The sequence below is a fragment of the Falco punctatus genome, assembly GCF_963210335.1.
Source record: "Falco punctatus genome assembly, chromosome: 5".
Taxonomy (NCBI): domain Eukaryota; kingdom Metazoa; phylum Chordata; class Aves; order Falconiformes; family Falconidae; genus Falco; species Falco punctatus.
Window position 1 is genome coordinate 74,392,598 of NC_137584.1, and position 23,955 is coordinate 74,416,552.

The 23,955-nt window shown below is 65.0% G+C and overlaps 2 protein-coding genes across 4 annotated transcripts in view; one reads left to right on the forward strand and one right to left on the reverse strand.

Moving 5' to 3' along the window:
• The window catches only part of LOC308064088 (uncharacterized protein), a gene marked incomplete at its 5' end in the record, with an annotated part of 75,860 nt that extends 51,959 nt beyond the window's left edge, over positions 1–23,901 (forward strand). Inside the window, one exon of the mRNA XM_080388012.1 lies at positions 21,177–23,901. Within this exon, the coding sequence (XP_080244138.1) occupies positions 21,177–21,795 (619 nt within the window). The 3' untranslated portion in view covers positions 21,796–23,901. The remainder of the gene's footprint in view (positions 1–21,176) is intronic.
• Positions 5,696–20,479, reverse strand: CAD (carbamoyl-phosphate synthetase 2, aspartate transcarbamylase, and dihydroorotase). 3 transcript variants are annotated; one of them, XM_080390201.1, is made up of 45 exons: positions 20,326–20,479; positions 19,933–20,072; positions 18,720–18,849; positions 18,347–18,489; positions 17,974–18,115; positions 17,273–17,444; positions 16,997–17,182; positions 16,814–16,926; positions 16,528–16,673; positions 16,306–16,437; positions 15,834–16,067; positions 15,525–15,746; positions 14,947–15,135; positions 14,323–14,447; positions 14,089–14,222; positions 13,904–14,016; positions 13,546–13,796; positions 13,228–13,474; positions 13,031–13,129; positions 12,711–12,935; positions 12,444–12,626; positions 12,117–12,335; positions 11,847–12,014; positions 11,593–11,775; positions 11,408–11,512; positions 11,080–11,328; positions 10,753–10,834; positions 10,394–10,560; positions 10,116–10,280; positions 9,902–10,033; positions 9,599–9,800; positions 9,320–9,510; positions 9,104–9,244; positions 8,915–9,010; positions 8,702–8,843; positions 8,515–8,562; positions 7,975–8,019; positions 7,712–7,863; positions 7,510–7,584; positions 7,186–7,398; positions 6,848–6,973; positions 6,579–6,734; positions 6,409–6,510; positions 6,200–6,294; positions 5,696–5,820 (listed from the first exon to the last, which is right to left on the reverse strand). In XM_080390201.1, the coding sequence occupies exons 1-45, from the start codon at positions 20,408–20,410 to the stop codon at positions 5,718–5,720; spliced, it is 6,768 nt and encodes a 2,255-aa protein (XP_080246327.1). In that variant the 5' UTR covers positions 20,411–20,479; the 3' UTR covers positions 5,696–5,717. The 3 variants fall into 3 exon arrangements, with proteins under 3 accessions (XP_080246327.1, XP_080246328.1, XP_080246329.1); XM_080390202.1 differs by lacking the exon at positions 8,515–8,562; XM_080390203.1 differs by lacking the exons at positions 19,933–20,072; positions 20,326–20,479 and having other exon boundaries at positions 18,347–18,448; positions 18,720–18,842.
• Positions 23,902–23,955: the final 54 nt, after the last annotated feature.

Sequence of the window (23,955 nt, forward strand, 5' to 3'; positions counted from 1 at the left end):
AGGAGCCAGATGGTGAGGGGCAGCATCCTACTCGTCCCGCTCTCCCAGGCCACAGGCTGTCAGGGCTGGGGGGTCTCCAGAGCTAGCTACATGGCCCGGCCCTAGCCCTGAAACACAGGGACCGGGGCCTGTCCTGCCTCCCCTCCTGGGCTGTGCTGCTCCTTGCTGAACGCTGTGTCGCCATGGGACAGCCCCCACGTGTAGGGTGGGTACAGGGACCCCCACAGCCCCCCCTGCCCCTCCTTGACCACTCTGCCGGGCAGTACCAGCACTGGCATGGGGCAGCCAGGGGCCTGCTCCAGCACGGCAGCCGCAGGGCTTCACATCTGACACACTGGGCAGGGTTCTGTGGCATGGGGACCCTGGCTGTGCCAGTGCCACCCAGGGCTCCCCGCCCAAGCCGTCAGTGCAGGGCACTGGGCCCAATGTCGCCCTGCCCGGAGCATGGGAGCTGAGGGGTCAGGATCCAGCCTCAGCCTACACAGCAGAGCAAAGCACGTTTTGCACCCTTGGGTGTAGGTCACCCTCCTGCCAAAGAGAAACCTCCCCAGGGATGGCACCAGCAGCAGGGACAGGCACAGGTGCCCAGGCTGCACGGGGAGGCTGCCAGCCCCGTCCCACCCTGCAGCGCAGCTGGGGGTGCCCATACCCATAGCTGGGTGTAGGAACTGGGTGCTCCTCCTCGAGGGGACCCAGCTCTGCCCACAGCTGCTGAAGGTGGCACCAGGATGACCCAGCTGACACCCAGGCAGCACGGTCTCACCCTGCCCAAAGAGCCCTCCATCCCACCCCACCCAAAGCCTACTGCTCAGCCCAGGTGCCCACTGCACACTGGCACTCACCACAAAGCAGAAGCCGATGGCCATCATCTTCAGGGTCCGGGGGCCGTTGTGCCCACGCAGCCCCCGCCGCTCTACTAGCTGCTGGGCGATCATGTCACCAGCTCCCATGAGGGCCCCTGTGACCAGCACAGCCTGCTCTGGCAGCTGCCGTGCACTGGGGCAGAATACAACCTCAGAGCACCCTGCGGACAGCCAGCTCCTCCTGCCCAAGCGCTGCCCTGCCTGCCTGCAGCGCTGCTGCGCCGGGAAGGCCTGAGCCTGCTCTGGCCCCACTGAGCCCATCCCGGTGCACAGCTGCCCACCGCCCTGCACCAAACCTGCCCACTCCCACCCTGCAGCACCAGCCCTCTCGCAGAGGCCAAGTGCCTTGGGCTGCTCTTGGGACAATGCAGCATCTCTAATTGAAACAGCGGCCAGCTGTGCTGTGTCCCCAGAGCTCTGGCACAGGGCTCATCCATCACCCAGGGCCCACAGTACCCGGGGTTTCGGGGGCAGAGCCCACCCCGCTGCTGCCTGCACTCCCGCTGTGGCCTCTCCTGACACCTTGCACTGCCTGAAACTTCTCCCCGAACACCGTGCAAACCCTGCTGACTACAATCCCCTTCCTTGGAAAGCCACTCTCTGCCGCTCTCACCTGGCAGCACCACCGCCGCTACCAGCCAGGTAAGGCTCGCTGGGTGCCAGGGCTGGCCCCAGCTCCTCGCTGCTGCCTGGCTGCTGGCACAGCTCCTCGCCTTGTTGCCATATCAGTGTGAGGGACCTTCTGCTGCGCGCATCCCCTGCAGAGTGCTGCTCAGCTGGGCCTTTGGCAGCCCCTGCTCCATCCTTACACCCTTGACCTCTTCGACGCAACTCGGCTGGCCCAGTGCTCCTTCCCCTGACCTTTGCGGGCTCCCTGCTTATTCCCGCTGTTCCTCCCAGGATGGTTCCCAGGCAGGTCTCCAGCCCTGCTGCGATTCTGCTCCATTCTTGGAAACCCTGAACCCAGCAAGCCCTTGTCTTGGGAAGTGCTGGTCCCAGCAGCCCCCACCGCACTGCCAGCTCAGGGCCAGGCCTGCCCAGAAGGTCTCTGCGAGCGGTTTCTTGTGGACAAGGGGTGGCAGAGCCCTGGCCGTGTCACCAGCAGCACCCAGCCCTTACTCCCTCCCTCCCAGGGCCACCGGTCTCTCTGTGACAGCCCCCAGCAGTGCCAGAGGGAGCACATCCCAGCCTAAGGGCTGCAGACCCCAGGCCGTGGCAGGGGAGCATGCCTGCTGCCTCTACAGTGCCTGCAGCTGGATTGTGCCGTCCCCAGCCAGCATGCACGAGGGGAAAGGGGTGGGAACAGCTGCCCAGCTCCTTGCCCCAGCCATGCGGGCCAGGGCTGCAGTGTGGCCCCGGGGAGCCCATGGGCAGTGGCTGGACCCAGCCCAGCCCAGCTGCCCAGCAGAGTCTGGAAACAGCCCAAGAGGCTGGGCAGGAGCCAGGGCCTCAGCCAAGACCAGTCGGGCTGGACATGCCCTGGCAGGACTGGGAGAGCTGGCCCCATCTCTGCAGCCCCATGGAGCTGCCACACCCCTGGAACTGCCTCCTGCCACTGTTATCCCTGGCTCCATCTCCCACCCTGGACCAAACGCAGCCCCCAGGGGCTGAGGCTCTGCTCCTAGGCCCCGAGAGCTACTGCACCCCTCCGTGATGGCAGAGTGGCCTCCACCAGCCCACAGCAGTGCAGGGGCAGGGGGTGCCAGCAAGCGAGGGACCCCAGGCCAGCATGGCAGAAGCACCGACTGCCTGCTTCCCACAGGCAGCCTTCCCACTAAGCACAGGCAGCCTCCCCCCGCATGGCACTCATTGAGAAAGCGCAGCCGGCGGCACTGGCATTACTCATTCAGTGCTGAAGGCTTCGGGCACAATGCCTGGCAGGGATAAAGCAATGCCAGCGTTGCCAGCGAGGGAATAGACCTGTCCGTGCACCCCTGACCAAGCCTGGGAGCAGGGCTGGATCAAGTCTCTCGCAATGACTTTGCTCACTCAGGCTGGCACCAGTGCCACTCGCCACACACAGTGTACCTGCCCAGCCCTGCTGCAGCTCCAGCACGGGGCTGGGGACCCCAGCTGCACTGCACACCACGAACACAGGAACCAGCCCCTGGTGGACCCCACAGCTCTGCCAGGCCCTGCCACCACTGCCATGTCCTGCCCTGGGTTGGGAAGAGCCAACACACACGGTAGCACCGCACCTGCACGGGAGTGCTGGATGCAGCTGGTGGGAAGGGTGAGGGCTCCCCAGCTTGCCGCCACCCAAGCTACAAGGAGGCACTTTCTCGTCTGCTCAGTGCAGAGCAGTGCACGGGCAGGCAGGAGGCAGCACGCAGCCCCCAGCCAGGCTGAGCCCAGGGTGCCTGGCCGATCCCACAAGTTGCTGTTCCTGTGGTCAGAGGACTTTGAAACGAGCCCAAATCTAAGTAGGCCACACTGTCTGTATCCCCTGTGGGCCTCACCGGCTGCCAGCTGGAGATTGCATTGCCACCACAGGAGCACAAGGCTGCTCGCCGCAGGCAGGGACAGCAAGGTCACGGCCATGGGCACGTGCTGCTGCCCACTGTGCCTGGGCCCTGCTGGCATCCTGGCCCAAGGCCTGAGATGCAGGAGGCAAAGCCCTGCCTGACCCCACTGCTCCACTGCCAGGCAGGACAGCGATTCGGCGGGTGAGTGCAGCTGGGCACACCAGGCACAGCCAACTGCCAGCAAACCTCCCCGGCCTAGACCCAGCCAGTGGCTCTGCTCTGCCCAGGGGAACAGCAGCACCGGGGGCTCCTCCAGCAGCAAGCAAAGGCAGGGCTGGAGGCTGGGATCTGCACAGCCCCCCTGCAGCTGCCCAGCATGGGGCACAGGGCTGGGGGGAGTCTGCCTCCTCCACATGGACCATGGCACAGCCAGCAGCAAGGGGCCAAGCCCAGCCTTGGATGGGGTAATTATTTGCTGGAGCTACAAGGAAGCAGGAAAGCTCAGCCTCCAGAAGGGCTGCCCTTATCCTGGAGGAATGGCTATGCTCCCACCAGGGCTGGGCCCAGGCCCCCTCTGCAGGCAAGGGAGACATCCAGCCACCAAGCCTGAGCCTCTTCTCGGCTGCAGCAACCACATCCAGCACTGGGCCTATCACACACAGAGCAGCTGTACTCGGTGGCTGCGCAGCCCCATGGGCACAGCCCTGTGCTGGTGGCTGCCACAGCCACGAGGAACTGTTAGTAGGGGGGAAAAGGGGTACATCTCAGCATGGCAGGACCAGCTCCAGCGTGAAGAAGCAACAGGCAGAGGTGGAGCCCAGAGCCAGCATGGGGCTGCACCAAGCCAGCTACAGCAGCAGCTGAGGCTGCCAAGGAAGGAGAGGGCTGGTCCTGGGCAGCCCTCCCAGCTCCACCTTGGCCTCGCTCCAGGAATCAAGGGGGGATGTGCAGCCCAGCAGCACACGATGCAGCAGGTTCCAGGCAATAGACTCCATCAAATCAGATAAAAATAACAGCAGGAACAGTGAGGTGGCCTGGCAGGACCCCAGCAGCCTGGCAGGCAGAGCAACATGCCGTCACCCCCCCCCCCCCCCCCCCGCCCGCAGCAGCAGGGAGGACCAGTGGCTGCAAGTGGAGCCCCCTGGCACCCATACTAGTTCCCCAGCACAGCAGGGCATCCCCAGATGCCCCAGGCTGTGTTTTTCCAGCATCCCAGGCTGGTTATTTGTGAGCAGCATGGCTGGTGGGTGGCAGGGGTGGTGGGGAAGGCTGCAAGCAGGAGGTGCAGAGGAGAACAGGCAGGGACCCTGCTGCCAACCAGCCTCCTTTGCACGCCCCTCTGCATGGCTCTACAGCACAGGCAAGATGGATTTTCCTGCCAGCCAGCAGCCCTGCACAGGAGCAATGAGCAGCAGGGAGACAGAGATGCTTGTTGCTCAAGACCGCAAGTCCAGGGCCAGCAAGGTCAGGAGCATCCCTGCCTGTATCAGCTGCCTGCATAGGGAGAGTGTCCTTGGGGCACGCGGAGGCACCTGCCAGTGCCAGGGTAGATTTATGACAGCTGCCAGCCCTTCAAACAGCAACACTGTCAGGGAGAATAAATTACCTGTGCAGGGCCCCAAGAAGCCTCTCAGGGGCAGGGTCTCTCCCCAGGCAGCACCTCTGTGCCCAACTCGACCCAAAGCCTTTGCTGCCAAGTACTGGCAAACACCCAGGGGAGGGTCAGGAGGGCTCCACCCCAGCGCCACGGCCCAGCATCTACACCCTCCCAGGAGGAGGGGGGGCCCCCAAAACAGCCTCTACCCAGAGGTTTGGGGTAAGGCCTCGAGCTGTGGGAGGTCTCTCCGGGGGGCTGGAAGGAGGCACAACCCCATTAGGCCTCCCAGCTCTAGTGCAGCCTCCCGATGCAGATCTCAAGCAGCTGGAGGGGGCTGAGGCCCCTCACCCAGCGGGACACATGGTGAGCCCCTGCTCCCTGCTGAGCCAGGGGGAACAGCAGCTCCTCCTCCCCACGAACGATGGACCAGAGGCACCGGGACCTCCACCGCCCCCCCTCCGTGGGGCTCCTGCCCTGCCTCCCACGGGGGGCGACCGAGCCCACAGCAGCAGGGCAACGGGGCCCCGTGTTACTGGGGTGAGGGGGCTGGGGGATCGGGGGGCAGGGAGGGCCCCGAGCCGGGGCTGGGGATCCGGCGTTCCCAGACGCAGGGGCACGGGGGGGACAGGCCCCGGCGCGGCGCGGCCCTTACCGGCGGTGAGCGCCGGTGCAGCCCACGGCCGCCGCGCCAGCAGCCGCCCGCAGCCCTTCCACAGCGCCGCCATGGCCCGCGCGGCGCGGCGCGATGACGCACAGGCGGTGACGCAGGGCGCGGTGACGCGGTTTATTGGCTCAGTAGCGGCCCAGCACGGTGGCCAGCAGCGCCATGCGCATGTACATCCCGTTCTCCGCCTGCCGGAAGTACGCGGCGCGCGGGTCCGAGTCCACCTCCACGCTGCGGAAGTGACGTCAGAAGAGGAAGTAACGACAACCCCCACGCCCCGTCCCCCATCGCCCCAAGGCCCCCCGAACCCCGCCTAGCACCTCCATCGCCCTGATGGACCCTTGAGCCCCCTACAAAAGCCGCTCCTGAGCCACCCCCACAAGAGCTGCCCCTGAGCACCCCCCAACAGCCCCCCCCGTTTCTAAGCCCCCCCCCCAACAGCCCCCCCCAGCTGCCTCTGAGCCCCCCCAAGAGCCTCCCCCAGCTGCCTTTGAGCCGCCCCCAAGAACTGCCCCAGAGCAGCCCCCTGCAGATACCTCACCCCGCCCCAGAGCTGCCCCCGAGCCCCCAAGTCCCCCCATCCCCACACTCCAGCCCCCCCCATCCCCACCTGATCTCATTGACACGGGGCAGGGGGTGCATCACCACCATCCTCTCCTTGGCCCGGGTCATGATGTGGGGCGTGAGGATGAACTGCCCAAAGCACTGCAAGGGGGGGCACACAGCCCTGAGCTCCGGGCAGGGCGGCAGGCTGCCACTCCCCGCTGCCAGAGCAAGACCTGGGGGGGTCCGGTCCCTCCCAGCACCACCCTCACTCACAGCCTCGTACTCCTCGGCCAGGCGGAAGCGCTCCTTCTGGATGCGGGTCATGTAGAGCACGTCCGTGTCAGGCAGCGCCTCCTCAATGCTCCCAAACTCCTCCTGGGGCAGCACTTGTCAGCATGGCCAGGGGGGCACAGGGCCCCAGCCCCCCCAGCTTGCCTACTCACCTGCTTGATGCCCTTGGAGGCCACAAAGCTGGTGATGTCGGGGGGCATGCGGAGGCCAGGGGGGGTGACGTAGCGCAGGTTGACGCGGTACAGGGTGAGCAGGCGGGCCAGGGAATGCACCGTGCGCCCATGCTTCAGGTCGCCCACCATGGTGATCTGGGGAGAGCAGTCAGCCCAACCCACAGTGCCATGGCTCCCCAGCCCCACAGAGGGCCTTCCACTGTGGTGGGGGTGGCAGCCATAACCCCCCACAGCCCACAGCACCTTACCGTCATGCCGTTGACAGTGCCCAGCTCCTCACGGATGGTGAAGATGTCCAGCAGCGCCTGCGTGGGGTGCTCTCCCACACCATCCCCAGCGTTGATCACAGGCTTGCGACAGTGCTTGGCAGCCAGCTGGGAGCACAGCAACGCTGAGCGCAGGCAGGATGCGGCCCCCACCAGCCCGATGGTGACAGGACCTGGCTCTTGTTCCTGACACCTGCCCAGCCTGACCCACTGGCGAACACAGCCCTGCCCCGTGGCGCGCAGCTCACCGTCCCCATCACAGGGGCAGGACATCAACACCTTCAGAGGCAGGATGCGGCCACCCCACCAGCCCCTCTCACCTCCACAGCACCCGGCTGTGGGTGTCGAAGCACCAGCACATCGGCGTAGCAGCACATGGTCTGCACGGAGTCAGCCAGCGACTCCCCCTTCTGCACCGAGGAGGTGGCCTCTGAGAAGGACAGGATGGAGCCACCCAGCCGACTCATGGCCGCTGCAAAGGAGCTGCTGGTCCGTGTGCTTGCCTCATAGAACATGGAAGCCATCACCTTGCCCTGTGGGTGCCACATTATCACCTTGGGGAGCCCAGGGTCACTTACACCCACCACAGGGCTCCCCTCAACCTTGCTCGGAGTGTCTGGACAGCCACCCCATGCCCAGCTCACCTTTAGGATGTCCAGGTTCCGCTCCTTCTGCACCAGCATGCGCAGGATGTGCGCCACATTGAAGAGATGTGATAGCTGCAGGGAGAGGCGGCTCAGCTGGGGTGTGCACAGTGCCAGGACTGTGCTGGGATGCGCAAGGCAACGCACCCCCTCCTCTTATTTGGGTGCCCATGACCCCAGTGCCCACCACCAGCCTGTGCACCTGGTCCTTGGAGAAATGCTGGACAGAGAGGACATGCTGCCCGACGAGGGGGTGCAGCATTGTGGTCTGGAAGTGGGGCATGCCCTGGGGGGACGCCTGGCGTGGGAGGGGGGCCAGTGGGTAGAAGTAGCTGTCCTGGATCCCAGCTGGATCTGCAGCACCAAGAGCAGCCGGTCAGCCCATGTGGGTGGGTCTCACTGCAGGCCCCCCGTCACTCAGCCTGCCTGCCTGCTATGGGCCCCAGATTCCCTTGCAGCACTCACCCGCCTCCGCTGCCTTCCTGCTGGCCTTTTCACGGGCATCCTCAGCTGGGGTGGGAGAGGGGAGCGGTGATGTTAGAGGGTGCAGGCAGCTGCGGCACCCTGAGCCCCATTCTCCCAGGGTGCTGTGTGTGGCACAGCCCTCCCAGCACTTGACAGCACAGGGCCAAAGCACCGCAGAGCCCGATGCTGGGGCTGTGACCCCCCAGAGATGGAGCAGGACAAGCCCCAGCACAGTGCTGTGCCCCTCTCCCCACACACCCCACAGAACCCGATCGAACGCAACCCAAATCACACTGGCAGGCAAGGGGTCCCCGAGGTGCCGTGCGGGCTGGGGCAGATGGGGCGCAGTCAAGCGCAGCTGTGCCCTGTCCAGTGGTGCCTGGCCCCATCACATGGTGCACAAAGGAGCCCGTGCCAGGGTGGCACAGGCAGCCCGGGGCCAGCGCGGCACCTGGGGGAGGGGAAGCACTCTTCGGCTGCGGTTAGTGCCATTAGTACAGCCGCGTCTCATTGTCTGAGTGAGTCGCCCCGCGACATTACCGGTGCCTCGGGCGCCCGGGCGGTGCGCGGCTCCCAGCCTCCGGAACGCTGAACAGGACACAAGGGCCAGCGTCAGCGGGGCCGCCCAGCCGTGGCCCCAGACCCGGCCCTGGGGCGGCACGCTTGCAGCCCCACTGCCCACCCACCACACTCCACCACGCCACACCACTCGCCCCCACCCCCCTACCTGACAGCCCAGGGTCAGAGGCCCGATGGATGCGGGGCGGGAGGTGGAAGCGCCCCTCGCCTATGGGGCCGGCTCGGCGGGGGCTGGAGGCTCGGCCGCGCAGCATCTCACTGGCTGCCACATGCCGGGGCCGCTCGGGGGTCTGCAATAAGAGACAGAGATGTAGCCAGGACAGGGCAGGAACCCTCCCGCCAGCTCCACACACCCCAGTACCTTCGCACTCTCCTTGGCAGGGGCTGCATGTGGCACCAGCGCAGCTCCTGAGGGCCATTTCTTCACGTCCTGCCCATAGCCGGGGGGCACCAACACCTGCAGCCATAGGAATGATGAGGTTGGGGGTGATAAGCGTTGGTGCTGGGGGACTCCCCTAGACACAGGGGGAAGGGTGACCTGGGGCTTTACCTGCCCATCAATGTAGGCGACCTCCCCACGCAGGACCACTCTCCGCACTGTCCCCTTCACCTTCATGCCCTCGAAGGGTGTCCAGCAGGCCTTGGAGAAGACCATGCGGCTGGGGATGATCCACTCGTGCTCCAGGTCCACCTGTCAGGACAGCAGGTCAGAGGCAGCAGCGCAGCACTGGGACTGGATCTGGGGAGGAGGCAGGCAGACACTCACCTCCACGTAGGTGTCCTCCTGTGCTGGCAGCCCGAAGATCTTGCGAGGGTTCTCATAGAGACGCTGGATGACATCCTCCACAGTGAGCCGCCCCTCGGAGATGGCAGTCAGCAGCAGCGGCAGCATCGTCTCCAGGCCAGGGTAGCCAGGGGGTGGTTCCTGCCCCTGCTTCTCCTCCAGCGTGTGGGGGGCTGCGGGATGGGGCTGTGGTCACTGGGGGACCCGCTGCTGCCCCCACTCCGTGCTTTTGGCCCACGGCTGTCATCCCCCAGGGCTCACCATGGTCTGTGGCGAAGCAGTCGATGGTGTCCATGTTCTCCCAGAGCGCCTCCACGTCCTGGCGGGTGCCCAGCGCGGGCCGCACAGCCGCTCGGCCCTCCCCGAGGCGCCCCAGGTCATCCCGGCACAGGAAGAGGTGGTGTGGGGCCACCTCGCACGTCACTGGGATCCCCTTCTGCTTGGCTGCCTTGATGAGGAGGATCTGGGAGAGCCACAGTAAGAGAGGGGGTCCCCAAACGGCCCCCGTGCCCCATCATGGGGGCCTGCAGTCCCCCTGCTGCACCCCTGGGCCCTGCTGCTCACCTCCTCCCTGTGGGCCACATGGCAGATGTGCACAGGGCGCTGGTACAGCTGGGCCACCATCAGGATGGCAGCCACCGTCTGCCGCTCCGCGTGTGCCACGACAGGCAAGTGCCGTGGCCACTGCTCGAAGTGCTGAGGGCAGTACAGGGATGGTGGGAGCCGGCACCGGGAGCTGGGTCCAGCCCCACGCCAGCCTCCACCCACAACACCTCACCTCCATCCACAGCGACACGTCATCCATCCGCAGGCTGGAGAAGGTGTCATTCAGGTACATCTTGAGCCCAGCAGCCGCCCCGGCCAGGGGGCCCAGCAAGCTGGCATTCTCCGAGGAAGCCCCCAGGAAAAGGGCAAAGTCGCAGCGGGCCCCGGCCTCGGCCAGCTGTGGGGGCAAGGGGCGGTCGGTGCCAGGCCAGAGTCAGCCCCACTGCAGACAGCACCACAGCACCCGGGAAGGGGACGTGGGCATCAGACTGGGCAGCAGCAGTCCCTCACCTTCTGCACCAGGGCAAAGGAGGTGGCATCAGTGATGGCAGGGCTAGTGTTGGGCATGGCACACACCATGGTGATGCCCCCAGCCAGGGCAGCTGCTGTGCCCGACGCAAAGTCCTCCTTGTGGGTGCCGCCTGGCTCACGGAGGTGGACATGGACGTCAATCAGGCCTGGGGAGCAGGGCAATGTTACCACAGGCAGCCCCCAGCCACAGTGGACACAGGACACCCCAACAGCACAGTAAAACATCTCCTCTCCCTGCAGCACCTTCAGATGCCCCCAGCCCTGCTCCCAGCGCTGCCCCAGCTCTGTGCTGCATCCTCTGGGTCCCTGGCCCCTGCTACAGCCCCGGTCCCACCTACCTGGCAGACGGATAAGCTTCTGGGATGTCATACAGTCCACGTGCATCTTCAAGGGGGGGGCTGCACCGATCTGGCGCAGTGCCTGCGGAGACAGCAGCCATGAGGCAGGACCTGTCTTGCAGGGACGCATGAGGCCCAGGCTCAGGAACGGGGCCAGGATGAAGATGTCTGCCTGAGCTGCGCCCCAAAAAAGACCCTCCCGCAGCAATGCCCATGTACAGCACCCCATCCCACAGTATCCACAACAGGACTTTCCTGCCCCAGCCTCTGCTTTGCTCCCTTCACCTGCACCCACATCCCTTGAGCCCCTGGCACACCCCAGCCCACCTCCACAAAGAGCTTAGTGCACTTGATGTCAATGATGAGCGGCACGGAGTAGTCAACAGCCAGGCGTCGGGTGCGGTACCCTTTGGTGACAAAAGAGGAGAGTCGGCGACCCCCCGAGTTGCGCATCGAGAGGTTGATGACCATCTCAAAGTGGTTCTCAGCCAGGTAGTCCAGGATGCTACGCTGCGTCTCCCGAGCACCAGCCTCACTGCTGTCTGCCTCCTCAAAGTGCCAGTCCACGGCCATCACCTGCCAGCAGCGACACCCATCATGGTCCCATGCCTCCCCTGAGGGTGTCCCCGGCCCCCACCAGACTCCCATCCCCAACCTTGATGCCATGTTCGGTGTAGAAGTCAGCAGTGCCGAGACTGGCATACAGCTTGTAGCCGAGGCTCTCCAGGGTCCGCACTGTGGGCAGCAGCTCACTCTTGTTCTGCAATGACCCCAGGGTCAGTCAGAGGGTGGAAGGGGAGCCCTGGCCTCTGTCCCAGCTTCTGTCCCAGCCCCATGCACCTTGTAGCTGCCGATGGTGAGCAGGATGTTCTTCTTGGGGATCTTGAAGCCAGTGCTAAGCATGGCCTTCAGGTAAGCCTCACAGCGGTTCTCTCCGAAGCAGGCCACCTCGCCCGTGCTGGTCATCTCCACACCCAGCACCACATCAGCACCCGCCAGGCGAGAGAAGGAGAACTGGGGCACCTGGGGGCAGCAGGGGGCTCAGAGGCTGCCCAGCCGTGTGCCTCAGCCCAGGCTCTGCAGCCCTTGCTCACCTTGACACCAACGATGCCTGTACCCGTCATCAGCCCCACAGGCTCCACATCCTCACCCATGATCACCTGGCTGGCCAGAGCCACCAGGTCCACTCCCAGAGTCTTGGAGACAAAGGGAAAGGAGCGAGACACACGGACATTGCACTCTATCACCTTCAGCTGGTCATCCTGGGGAAGAGGGGATGGTATTAAGCATATATGGGGATACAGAGTGTCCTCCCCTCCCACCAGCACAGTGCCAACCCGGTGCAGCTCCCCAAGCTAGGGTACCTTGGCGATGAGCTGCAGGTTGAAGGGCCCAGTGACCTGCAGCTCCTGCCCAACAGCATGGACAATGGCCTTGATGCGCTCCAGTGTCTTAGGGGTGATGTCCTGGGGGGGCGTCACCAGCGTGGCATCACCTGAGTGCACCCCAGCATTTTCCACGTGCTCTGAAATGGCAATGGCCACCACAACGCCATCACAGGCCACGGCATCTACGTCAATCTCCTGCAAGCAGGAACACAGTCAAAGCCTGCTGTCGGCACTGGGGCAGGGGGACAGGGTTCTCATGGGGAGCACGGGTGCCCCAAAGCCAGGGCAGTCTCCTGGATGGACCTTGGCTTCCTGGATGAACTTGGAGATGACGACGGGCTGCTCCTTGGACACAGCCACAGCGTTGCTCAGAAACTTTTCCAGGTCGCTGTCCGAGTAGGCCACGTTCATGGCAGCGCCACTCAGCACGTAGGAGGGGCGCACAACACAGGGGTACCCCACCTTGCAGCAGAAGTGCTTGGCCGACTGTGGTAGAGATGGCACCCTCAGGGGACAAGCCAAGGGCCAGTCCCCGCTGGGGCAGCCCCATCACTCTCATCAGCCCCCCACCTCCATGTCGGAAAGCTCCTTCCAGAGGGGCTGGCTGATGCCAATGGAGTCAAGCAGGCGGGAGAACTTGAAGCGGTTCTCGGCTGAGTCGATGGCCTCTGGGGAGGTGCCCAGGATGCGGCACTGCTGCCGATGCAGGGCCATGGCAATGTTGTTGGGCAGCTGCCCACCCATAGACAGGATAACGCCCTCGGGGTTCTCCAGCTCATAGATGTCCATCACCACCTGCAGCACCGCATGGAGCAGGGGGATGGCTGGGACAGGGGCCACAGCAGCCCCTACCCTACCCCAGCTCCACAGCAGGCAGAGCCCCTACTCACCTCAAAGGAGATCTCATCGAAGTAGAGGCGATCACACATGTCATAGTCTGTGCTCACCGTCTCAGGGTTGTAGTTCACCATGATCGTCTTGAAGCCCATCTGCCAGGGGAGTAGGACACTGTGAGGCCAAGGGCCACCCTGCTCTCACTGGAGACACCCAGCTCACCAACCCTGCAGGGTGCCGGAGCCCAGCCAACCTTGCGGAGCTCCTGGATGCAGCCGACTGCACACCAGTCGAACTCAACACTACTGCCGATGCGGTAGACGCCAGAGCCGATGACCATGACGTGGGGCTCGCGGAAGGCCAGGTCATGCTCGGTGCCATTGTAGGTCAGGTACAGGTAGTTGGTTTGGGCCGGCCACTCCGCTGCCACCGTGTCGATCTGCTTCACCACCGGCAGGATCTTCAGGTCACGCCGCATCTTCCGCACAGCCAGCTCAGTGCTGCAAGGGGCAGGGTGAGCACCAGGACCTGGGCTGGTCCAGAGAGTGGGAACACCCCCTCCCTGAATTACCTGAGCACGGCCAGAGCCACCTGTTTGTCTGAGAAGCCAAGCTGCTTGGCCCGCTTAAGCACAGTGAGCGGCATGGTGCTCTGCTCCTCACGGTACGACTCCAGCAGCACTGCGTGGTCCGTGATGTTCTTCATCTTGTGCAGGAACCAGCGGTCGATCTTGGTCAGCTCATAGAGCCGCTCAATGGAGTAGCCAGCCCGCAGCGCAGCTGCCAGCACAAAGATCCGCTTGTCCGTTGGTGTCTCCAGCTCCTGCCCGGCCAGAGAGAGGTGAGCAGGGCCAGGTAGGGGGCAGACAGCCACCGCTCCTCTAGGACTGCACTGGCAGCAGAGACCCTCCCCAGACCCCTGGCACTCACCACATCAGAGGCTGGCTTCAAAGTGTGGTCAAAGCCCACGCAGTTCTCATCCACCATCCTCAGGGCCTTCTGGAAAGCCTCCTCGAAGTTCCTCCCAATGGCCATGACCTCCCCTGTCGATGGAGCTGTGAGCAGCTAGACCCCACACACCCACCGTGCTGCCTACTTGTCCACCCTGCACTCACCCACACTCTTCATGGAGCTGCCGATCTTGGTGCTGACACGCAGGAACTTGCTGAGGTCCCAGCGTGGGATCTTCACCACGCAGTAGTCCAGGCTGGGCTCAAAGTTGGCTGTGGTGGAGTTGGTGACAGAGTTCCTGGGGAGGGGACAGGGGTCAGTAACTGGGGCTGTCCCACCAGAGTGGTGCGAGGCCAGCTGGGGAAGCACCCCATCCTACACCACAGTGGTGCCTTTACCTGAGGAGGGGCAGGGGGATGCCCAGGGCCAGCTTGGCAGCCACGTAGGCCAGCGGGTAGCCAGTGGCCTTGCTGGCCAGAGCTGAGCTGCGGGACAGCCGGGCGTTCACCTCGATGATGTAGTACTGCAGGCAGCAGGCAGGCAGGTTAGTGGGGCAGTGCAGGATGCAGCTCCTGCAGCACTAGGCTGGGTGCTGGCCGCACAGCTCTCAGCTGCCCGGTGCTCAGCTGGCACTGAAGAGTCGCTAGCACATGGTGGGCACAAATAGCAATGGGGAGCAAACGCAAGGGCAGCTGGGCTAGGAAAGGGCAGGCAGCTAGGCTGGGAAAGGGCAGACATTGCTGACAGCTGCAGCAGGATGTAGAGCCACGCAGGGACCTCCCAAGCACCACCCACAGCACTGGGAGGAAGCAAGACCCAGTACGCTGCTGCACTTGTCGGGGCCGACCAAGCCACCGATACGGTGAGACCCTCTGGCCCCCAGGGATGCCAGGTGCTGCAGCCCGGGGAGGCTGGTAAGGCGCACCACCGTGGGCTAGCGCAGGGCAGCACCCGGACATGGGCTCCCCAGGGCAGGGCTGGCTGGGGGGATCGGGAGGGGGAGCTGCGGGAGCTTCACAAACCTGCTCTGACTCGGGGTTCAGGGCAAACTGGATGTTGCACTCTCCCACGATGCCCAGGTGCTGCACCACCTTCACAGCCGTGCGCCGCAGCATGAAGTACTCCATGTCATTGAGGGTCTGACTGGGTGCCACCACGATGGACTCACCCGTGTGGATCCCCAGCGGGTCCAGGTTCTCCATGTTGCACACCTGGCAGCAGGGGGGTCACCACAGGCTGAGGGGAGGGAACCCACCACCCCATGCATTGCCTGCATGTGCTCCTGGCTGCTGCTGCCCCAGGCGAATCCTTCCTGACTCCCACCATGTCCTCCCCTGCCCTGAGGACCAACAGGGGCTGCCCTGCACAGCCAGGGCTTGAACACAAGTTCCTCGGACGCCCCACTTGTTGCAGCCCACCCAGAGCAAAGCACGGGTGGTGTGGGGGGTCTGGCTCAAGGGGTGCAGCTCTCAGTGGCACACAGCAGCCAGAGGCACTGAGGAGTCCTCCTGGGGACGGGAGCCTGACCCCACACTCCCAGTACCCACTCCTCTGTCAGTTCCCCCCAGAGCAGGCCTGGAGGTCTCCCCTCACCCCGTACCGTGATGCAGTTGTTGTAGGCATCCCGCACCACCTCGTACTCTATCTCCTTCCAGCCCTTCAGGGACTTGTCCACCAGGACCTGGGAGGTATGGGTGAAGGCCTGGCTCACCAGTGCCACCAGTTCCTCCCGAGTGTTGGCGAAGCCAGAGCCTAGGCCCCCAAGGGCATAGGCAGAGCGCACCAGCACCGGGTACCCCAACCGCTCAGCCGCTGCCTGTGCCTGCAGAGAGCAACAGGGTCACATTGGGAACAGGGAGGACAGCACCCTGCCTGGGAGCTGCCCCCCATTCCCATCCCATCCCCGGACCTGCTCCAGGGAGGCAGCAGCCTCACTGGGCGCCACGTGCTCCCCGATCTCCTCCATCTTGTCCACGAAGACCTTGCGATCCTCTGTCATCTCGATGGAGGCAACAGGAGTGCCTAGCACCCGCACATGGTACCGCTCCAGCACGCCTGCCTTGGTGAGCTCCACACCACAGTTGAGGGCTGTCTGCCCCCCGAAGGTCAGCAGCACCCCATCAGGGCGCTCGTTCCGGATCACCTAGGGGGCACGGGCAATGGGGCAGGGACCCACAGTGGTCCTGCAGAACGCACCCCACACCCTCCATCTGCTGCTGCCCCCCAAGCATCCCTCTGCCCCCCACAACCCTCCACGTATCAGCCCTTCCACCACACCACAGACCCCCAGACACCCACTGACCACCCAGGTAGCCCCCATCCCTGCTGCCCCTGCGCCCCCCAAACCACCCCTCACCCAGCTGGCACCCCAGGGTGCTCACCTGGGTGACATACTCGGGGGTGATGGGGAGGAAGTACACCTTGTCTGCCAGCCCCTTGGAGGTCTGCACCGTGGCGATGTTGGGGTTGATCAGCACTGTCTGGATGTTCTCTTCCTTCAGCGCTTTGATGGCCTTATTGGGAGCAGAGAGGGGTCACAGCTGGCACCCCCAGGCCCCCACCCCCTGGGTGACACCCCCACCGCGCCCTGTGTGGCTGCTCACCTGTGACCCAGAGTAGTCGAACTCACCCGCCTGCCCAATGGAGAGGCCACCGGAGCCCAGGATCAGCACCTTGCGGGGACGGGCTACATCCTGGTCCCCTGCTGGCGCCTTGTCATAGGTCAGCCAGTCCCGCAGGCGCTCCCGTACTACGGGGGAAGATGGGTCACACTGGGCCTGGGGCAACACGCACCCCTGTGCAAAGCCCTGGCCCCACAGGCTTGCCCACAACCCCCACCCACAGCCCTGGAGCCAAGGGCCTGGCCACCCCTTCCCAGCTCACACCTACCTGTCCGGGCACTGCCGTCTCCGCTCCGCAGGTCCCTTGCTGCTTCCATGAAGATGTCGAAGAGCCCCTCCAGGTCCGTGGGGCCAGCACGGTGCTCAGGGTGGAACTGGACACTGTGGAGGTGGTCAGGTAGGGCATGGCCTCATGCCCCGTTGGACTCCCCAGCCCCAGCCCCACACCCACCTGAAGAAGGGCTTGTGCTCATGGACAAGGCCCTCATTGGAGCCATCATTGGCATTGGTGAAGAGCGGGACCCAGCCAGGTGGCAGGCTGCCCGCCTCCACTGCAAAGCCGTGGTTCTGCGCCGTGATGAAGCAGCGCTGTGTGTCCTTGTGCAGGCATGGCTGGTTGTGCCCGCGGTTCCCATACCTGGGTGGTGGGATGGGTGTCAGGATGGGTGTCAGGCAGCCCTGGGCAGCTGGGACCCTGCACCGACCCTCACCCCAGATGGCCACTCACTTCATCTTGTAGGTGCGGGCGCCAAGGGCCAGGGAGAGCAGCTGGTGCCCGAGGCAGATCCCAAAGATGGGCTTGGGCTGGGGCACATCCAGCACCCGTTGTAGGCTGGACACTGTCTCCTGGCAGAGCCGTGGGTCCCCAGGGCCGTTGCTGATGAACAGCCCATCAAAGTCTACACCAAGACAGCAGCAGGGTCAGAGCGGGGCTCCCCAGTCCCCCAGGACCACAGCAGGGCCTCCCAATCCCTCCAAGTCCCCAGAGGGTCCCTCTGGCTACCAGCAGCCTAGCAACAAGGCACTCTGAGCCCACAGCTCCCCAACACCCCAGGAGGGTCACACAGCGGTGCCCTGACCCCACAACACCCATCCTGGTGGTGGCAAGGACCCCCCCAGCCTCCCCATGGCCCCACATGCAGAGCCACATTAGGGCACCCTGACACCATGGTCCAGAGCCCCCCACCCCAATCACAGCAAGGCACCCTGAACCCATGCCCCCCTTATCTCTGCAGCAGCACACCAAGGGCCCAGAGCCCTAAAGTCCCCCAGAAAGGTGACATCAAGGCTCCCCAGTGCCTTAGAGCAGATCATGGTTCCCTGCTGCCCCCAGCACCAACCAAGGAGATGTCCCCTGCTCCAGACCCTGTTGCCCCCCTCCCCAACCCTTGGCAGGGCCCCAGATGTCCCCAACCAGCAACACCCCACCTGCAGTGTCCAGTGGATGGTCCCAGGGCACCACAGTGACGGCTGCGCCCCGCTCGCACAGGCACCGCACCTGGTTGTACTTGAGACCGCAGTCAACTGCCATGATGCGCAGCGACCCACCGGGGTTGACCACAAGGGGTACCTGCAGGAGGGGCAAGTGCAGATCACCCCGGCCCCTCGGGCTGGGACCAACCTTTCACAGTAAGCACCTCGGCAGCCCCAGCCACCCCGCAACCCAGTGGCACCACCCTCTGCCACCTCTCCAGTTCCCCAGGCACCCCCACTCATACCCCCAGCCCAGCACAAGGCCCCCAACCACTCCCCAAGGCCCCCCTCGTGCCCCCCAGCCCAGCGCCAGCCCCCTCAGCCCCACCTTCAGTGACACCTCCTGCACCAGGTGCCGCTTGCTTGGATCCTCAAAGGAGAGGCTCTTCGTGGGGGTCCCATCCGGCACCAGCATCCCCAGCAGCGTCCCCTTCTCACGGATTTTCTTTGTTAAGGCCCGAGTATCCACCCCTGCAGATGGGCTATGAGACAAAACCCCACAGCCCTGTCCCTCCCCGAGCAGGACCCCGCGCCCCAGCAACATCATCCCCCCTAACTGTCAACACCACAGCGATCGCCAGGGGGGCAAATCCCAACACAGAGACAAGTCTTGTTCAGAGCTCAGTGCCCCCTGGACCCTAGCCCCTCAGCCACTCCATAGCTGCCCCCTAGCTCCCACCCCACAGTCTCCCCAGTCCCACCTTCGAGCCCAGGGATGTTCTGCTCCTTCAGCCACTGGTCAAGGGAGAGGGATGCGCTCCAGTGGCTAGGGGTTTCTGAGCACTCGCCCACCACCAGTGCAGCCACATGGATCTTGCTGGACTCAAACCACTGAGGGGACAGAGGGGACAGCATGGCCAGGTGGGGGGTCACCATCCCGGGAGAAGCCCTGTGCACCCTGCGGGTGCCCAGCCTGGCCATCCCCATGGGGCACAGCAGGATGGCTACAGCCATGGGGGAATCCCATGGCACAGGATCAGCCCCCATTGACACCCCACACGGCATGCTGAGCTGCTGCTGCCCCCACCTTATCCCATACCCAGCCCTGATGAGGTTGAGGCTGAGTCCAGTAGAGCTCCCAGGAATGGGTGGCCAGGTCCCAAGTACTGCTGGATGGCAGCCCCCTGTCCAGGGGCCAGGATAGCCCACATCGCAGGACCCCTCAGCTTAGCACAGCCATGGCATGAACCAGAATGTTGGAAAGCACCGCTCCCTCTGGCCACAGCCTCACCAGGGAGCCCCAGACATGCCAGTGCATCACATCCTATGGGACTGGGTCTCTGGTTCCTGGGAGCAAGGCCTGTGGGGCTGCAGTAGCAACCCCAGTCTGCCAACGCAAGATGGGGCTGGGTAGACCCCCAGGGTCAGCATGGCTTAGCCCAACACAGCACAGCAGGGCCTGGACTCTGCCCCCGGGCAGGGGCGGCCCCAGGACAGCCAGTGTGGAGGCTGAGGGGCTGAGACCTCATCGAGGACAGACACATGGCCCCACTCCCCATGTGCTGGAAGGGCGCCCCAACCCCAGCACACAGAGATCTAACCCCCACCCACCCCCACCACCCTGCTCCCCTCCTAGGAGGATGGCAGGCTGGAGCATCCTGGGCCCCACTGCTGGCTCCGGGCCCTGCAGCACGGGTGTCAAACCCGCACCTGTTGCCACGTGCCATTCTGGCACACCCCTGCCCCAGCATCCTATGTCAGCCCACCGCGGCACACTGCACCAACCCCGTCCTGGCACCCTGCACCATCCTGCCCTGCGCTACCCCGCCGTGGTACATGTGGGTGGCTGGGCCGGGCAGCTCCAGGTACTCCAGGGACACACTGCCCCATGCACGCTGCCTGCCCCACTGTGCTGCCCCACGCACGCTGCCTGTCCCGCTGCCTGCCTCGCCGCCCCCGTTCCGGCTCACTCACCCTGCTGAGGCCGAAAGAGTCAGTCTCATCCCGGGGGACGCCGTAGTTACCGACGAGCGGGTAGGTGAGCACCAGGATCTGCCCCTTGTAGGAGGGGTCGGTGAGGGCCTCGGGGTAGCCCACCATGCCCGTCTGGAAGACTGCAAGCACAGGGAGCGCCTGGGACGGAGCCCCCGAACGCCGGGCCCGGCCGCATCCCGCAGCGCCCCGGGCCAGCTCCCGCTCCAGCCCCACGGCGGGGCGCCGGGCAGGCGGAGGTCCACGTACCGACCCGGGCCCACCCTCCACACACACCCTCCCCCCCTCGGTGCCGCTCGCCGGCCTCAGGCCGACCCCGACATCCGCAGCCGTCCCGGACCCGATGCCAGCCCAGCTCCGCCCGGCCGCACTCACCCACTTCCCCGGCAGCGGCGGCCCCAGCGGCCCCAAAGGGACGGCCGCGCAGCACCGACCCGTCCTGCAGTACCAGGCACTCCATGGCGGCTCCACGTGCGCTCCGGCGACCCCGCGGCGGCGAACGAGCGAAGGGCGTGCAGCACGGCGGAGGCGGCAGGATCCGGGGCGGGGCCAGGCCGGGACAGCCTCCGCGACGGGGCGGGGCGGCAGGCAGCAGCCCAGGAGCAGCACCTGGTTCACCGGTGGCCCGGGGAGCGAGAGCGCCGCGGGGCAGCGGCGAGAAAGGAGCTGGAGCACCGGGTCCGCCGGCTGTGGCGCCTCAGGACCCAGTACCGCGGGCAAGGGTGGGGCGAAGAAGGAGACTGGTGCGGGAGGCAGCTCCAGCGCCGCCGGACTCGCGCTGGACTCCAGCATCTCATAGGGAGACGGAAGGGTACAATGTTGGGAGCGACTTTTAGACGTAGGGAATTGGAATCAGTATCTGTTGTTAACCGTGCGAGCCAGGGGAGAGCGCGAACGCAGTCCCCCACTACCACAAATTATGCAGTCGAGTTTCCCGCATTTGGGGAAATCGCAGGGGTCAGCACACCCGGAGTGCAGGGGATGAGCCTCGCCCTGGGAAAACCACCTGCCTGATCATGGTGTCTCCCCTGCCAGGTAAGTATGAACACCCGCCCCGCAACACAACCCCGCACAACAACGCACGCGCACCCACAACGCGGCCACCGCCGAACACGCGCGCGGAACACGACACGACACGCGCCCCGCGCATGCCCGACGCCACGCGCCCGCACGACGCCGCGGACGCCCGTGGCCGCCGCCGGCCCCGACCGGGGACGGGCCCCCAGCAGCCCGCGCGGCGCCTCATCTGCATGGGCACGCCCACGCCCCGACCGCACCGCCCCGGCCGCGGGGGCCGGGCCGCGGGGCACTGCCGCCGTTAACGTCCCGTCCCACTGCCTGCCGCGGGCGCCTCCGCCGGCCTTGCTCCAGCCGCCGCCGCCGCCTCTCGCCACAGACACCCCCCGCCCCCTTCACGGCGGCCCGACCGGCCCCGCGGCCCCTGGGACACCGGCACCTCCCGGTGCTGCGTGGAGCCAGAGCCACAGCGGAACCAGCGGCGGGAGGGGACCCGTGGGGCAGCGCCAGGGCCTGTGGCCAGGACCGTGGGGGCGGCCGGGGGTGCTCGAGGGGGCCGGGGGTGTCTCGGGGACACGGGCTGTGCTCCGCAGCCGGCTGAGCCCGCAGAGGGGAAGGCGGGAGCTGCAGCCTCTGCACCCCACCGGGCGGTACTGGCTCGTGCTGGGCTCTGCTACGGCTCCACACAATGGCACCTACACGGTCTGTGGCGACAGCACATGCAGCCCAGGGACCCCAGTGCCGGGACCGTGGGGTCTGGGCAATGACAGCGGCACGGCAAGAGCAGGTGCCCGTGGAGGGGTGGCTCATGAGCACGTGGTGCCCTGAAAGCCTCTGTGCCCTCCAGGGTGAAGGCAAGGGGCTGGTCAGCACCTGCAGTCACAGTGCCCCACACCCACCAGCTCCAGGCCCTCGTGCTCCCTCGGCAAATGCAAACACCCCCCCTCACCCCCCTCCCGGTGTCTGGGTGCTGCTGGTTGTGCTCCTAAACCTTGTCCTGCCACGGGAACTGCTGGGGCTCTTGGGTTTTATCCCGGCTGCCTCTGGATCAAAACCGTCCTTGCTTGTGCTTCACACACCCACCGGCCGGTTACATGCCACCAAACAACATGGCAAATGTCCCACGCATGCTACTTCCCCTGATTTAAAGAATCAGTTAGCAATATTCAAGCAAGCAGAGGTTATCTTTATTCAGCAGCGCTGAGTGCATGGGGGATCACTCCACCAGAGTCATGCACACCAAGAGGACTTTTCAGACCCTCTTTTATACAGGTTTCTCATGTATTAGCTTTCCGGGAAATCATTTACATATTCATTATCATTCTGGTAATTCATTTACATATTTCGCACCTGTGCAATGTCCTTGAGGAGTGGTCATCTGGGGGTCTTCAGGATGAAGATCAGGAGTCTTCCTCCAGTGAACTTTTTACCTTCTTGTTTCTGTGCAGACTCTGTTCCTTGATAGGCTAATGAGCATGATTTAAAGTCCTTGTTTTGGCCACAACAGAAACTTAGGACCAGATGGCCCTTATAATGATAACGAATCCAAGGACCTTGTGTCTAATACATCCTTGGAGCTGACACTAAGGGTCTTGGTGTATTCATCATGTTGACAATAAGGGTCCTTGAACACCTCCCAACTTTGGGTAATTATATAAGAACATAATTTTCTAGAAAAGTAGTATACCATTCATCACTTATTGTACATAGCTCATTATTCACCCCCACCTGCACAAGCCATCCCCCTGCACGGAGCACTGGCTGGGGCAGGACCTGCCGCCAAGGACTTGTCATGGTGGGGGTGCTGCTGGTGCTGCTGGTCCAGCTCCACGGACACAGTAACACAAACTCCAGTGCCCACAGACTGGAGCAGCTGCTCGTGGGCTGGGGCCGGTTGGACAACAGCACATGCTGTGCATGTGCAGAGCCCAGCCCAAGGACAGAAGCGGCTGCACGTAACATTTGAGGTGAACATCAGATACTGCTTGAGGCACCGGGAGAAAATCTTCGAGCCGGTGGGAACAGCCCCCAGGCATGGGGGGTGGATGAGGAACTGCTTAGGACAGCACCGGGCACAGCTGGGCATATTGACCGCGGTGGCGGTGCACAAGAGGGCTCAGCTGACACTGCCTTGAAGCCGACGGGTACGCGGCACCGCCTGCCCCGGGGCTGGCGGAAAGAGAGGGGCAGGCAGCAGGGCTGGGACTGACGGCTGCAAAGGCTCATACAGCCCAGCGGCCGGGATGGGCGATGGGGTGGGGGGCCCAGCGCTGGAAGCCCCCGTGCTCCCAGGGCACCTGCGGCCCTTCCACCGGCTGCCCGGCCCTTGGAGGCTCTGGCCGGCCGAGCCCCGCGCAGCACCGGGCGGTGCCGGTGCCGGTGTCCCAGGGGCCGCGGGAAGGGGGCGGGGGGTGTCTGTGGCGAGAGGCGGCGGCGGCGGCTGGAGCAAGGCCGGCGGAGGCGCCCGCGGCGGACGGTGGGACGGGACGTTACCGGCGGCGGTGCCCCGCGGCCCGGCCCCCGCGGCCGGGGCGGTGCGGTCGGGGCGTGGGCGTGCCCATGCAGATGAGGCGCCGCGCGGGCTGCTGGGGGCCCGTCCCCGGTCGGGGCCGGCGGCGGCCACGGGCGTCCGCGGCGTCGTGCGGGCGCGTGGCGTCGGGCATGCGCGGGGCGCGTGTCGTGTCGTGTTCCGCGCGCGTGTTCGGCGGTGGCCGCGTTGTGGGTGCGCGTGCGTTGTTGTGCGGCGTTGTGTTGCGGGGCGGGTGTTCATACTTACCTGGCAGGGGAGACACCATGATCAGGCAGGTGGTTTTCCCAGGGCGAGGCTCATCCCCTGCACTCCGGGTGTGCTGACCCCTGCGATTTCCCCAAATGCGGGAAACTCGACTGCATAATTTGTGGTAGTGGGGGACTGCGTTCGCGCTCTCCCCTGGCTCAGTGGTTGAACAACAGATGAAACAGCCCGGGCAGCGACTCCAGCGCTGTTGC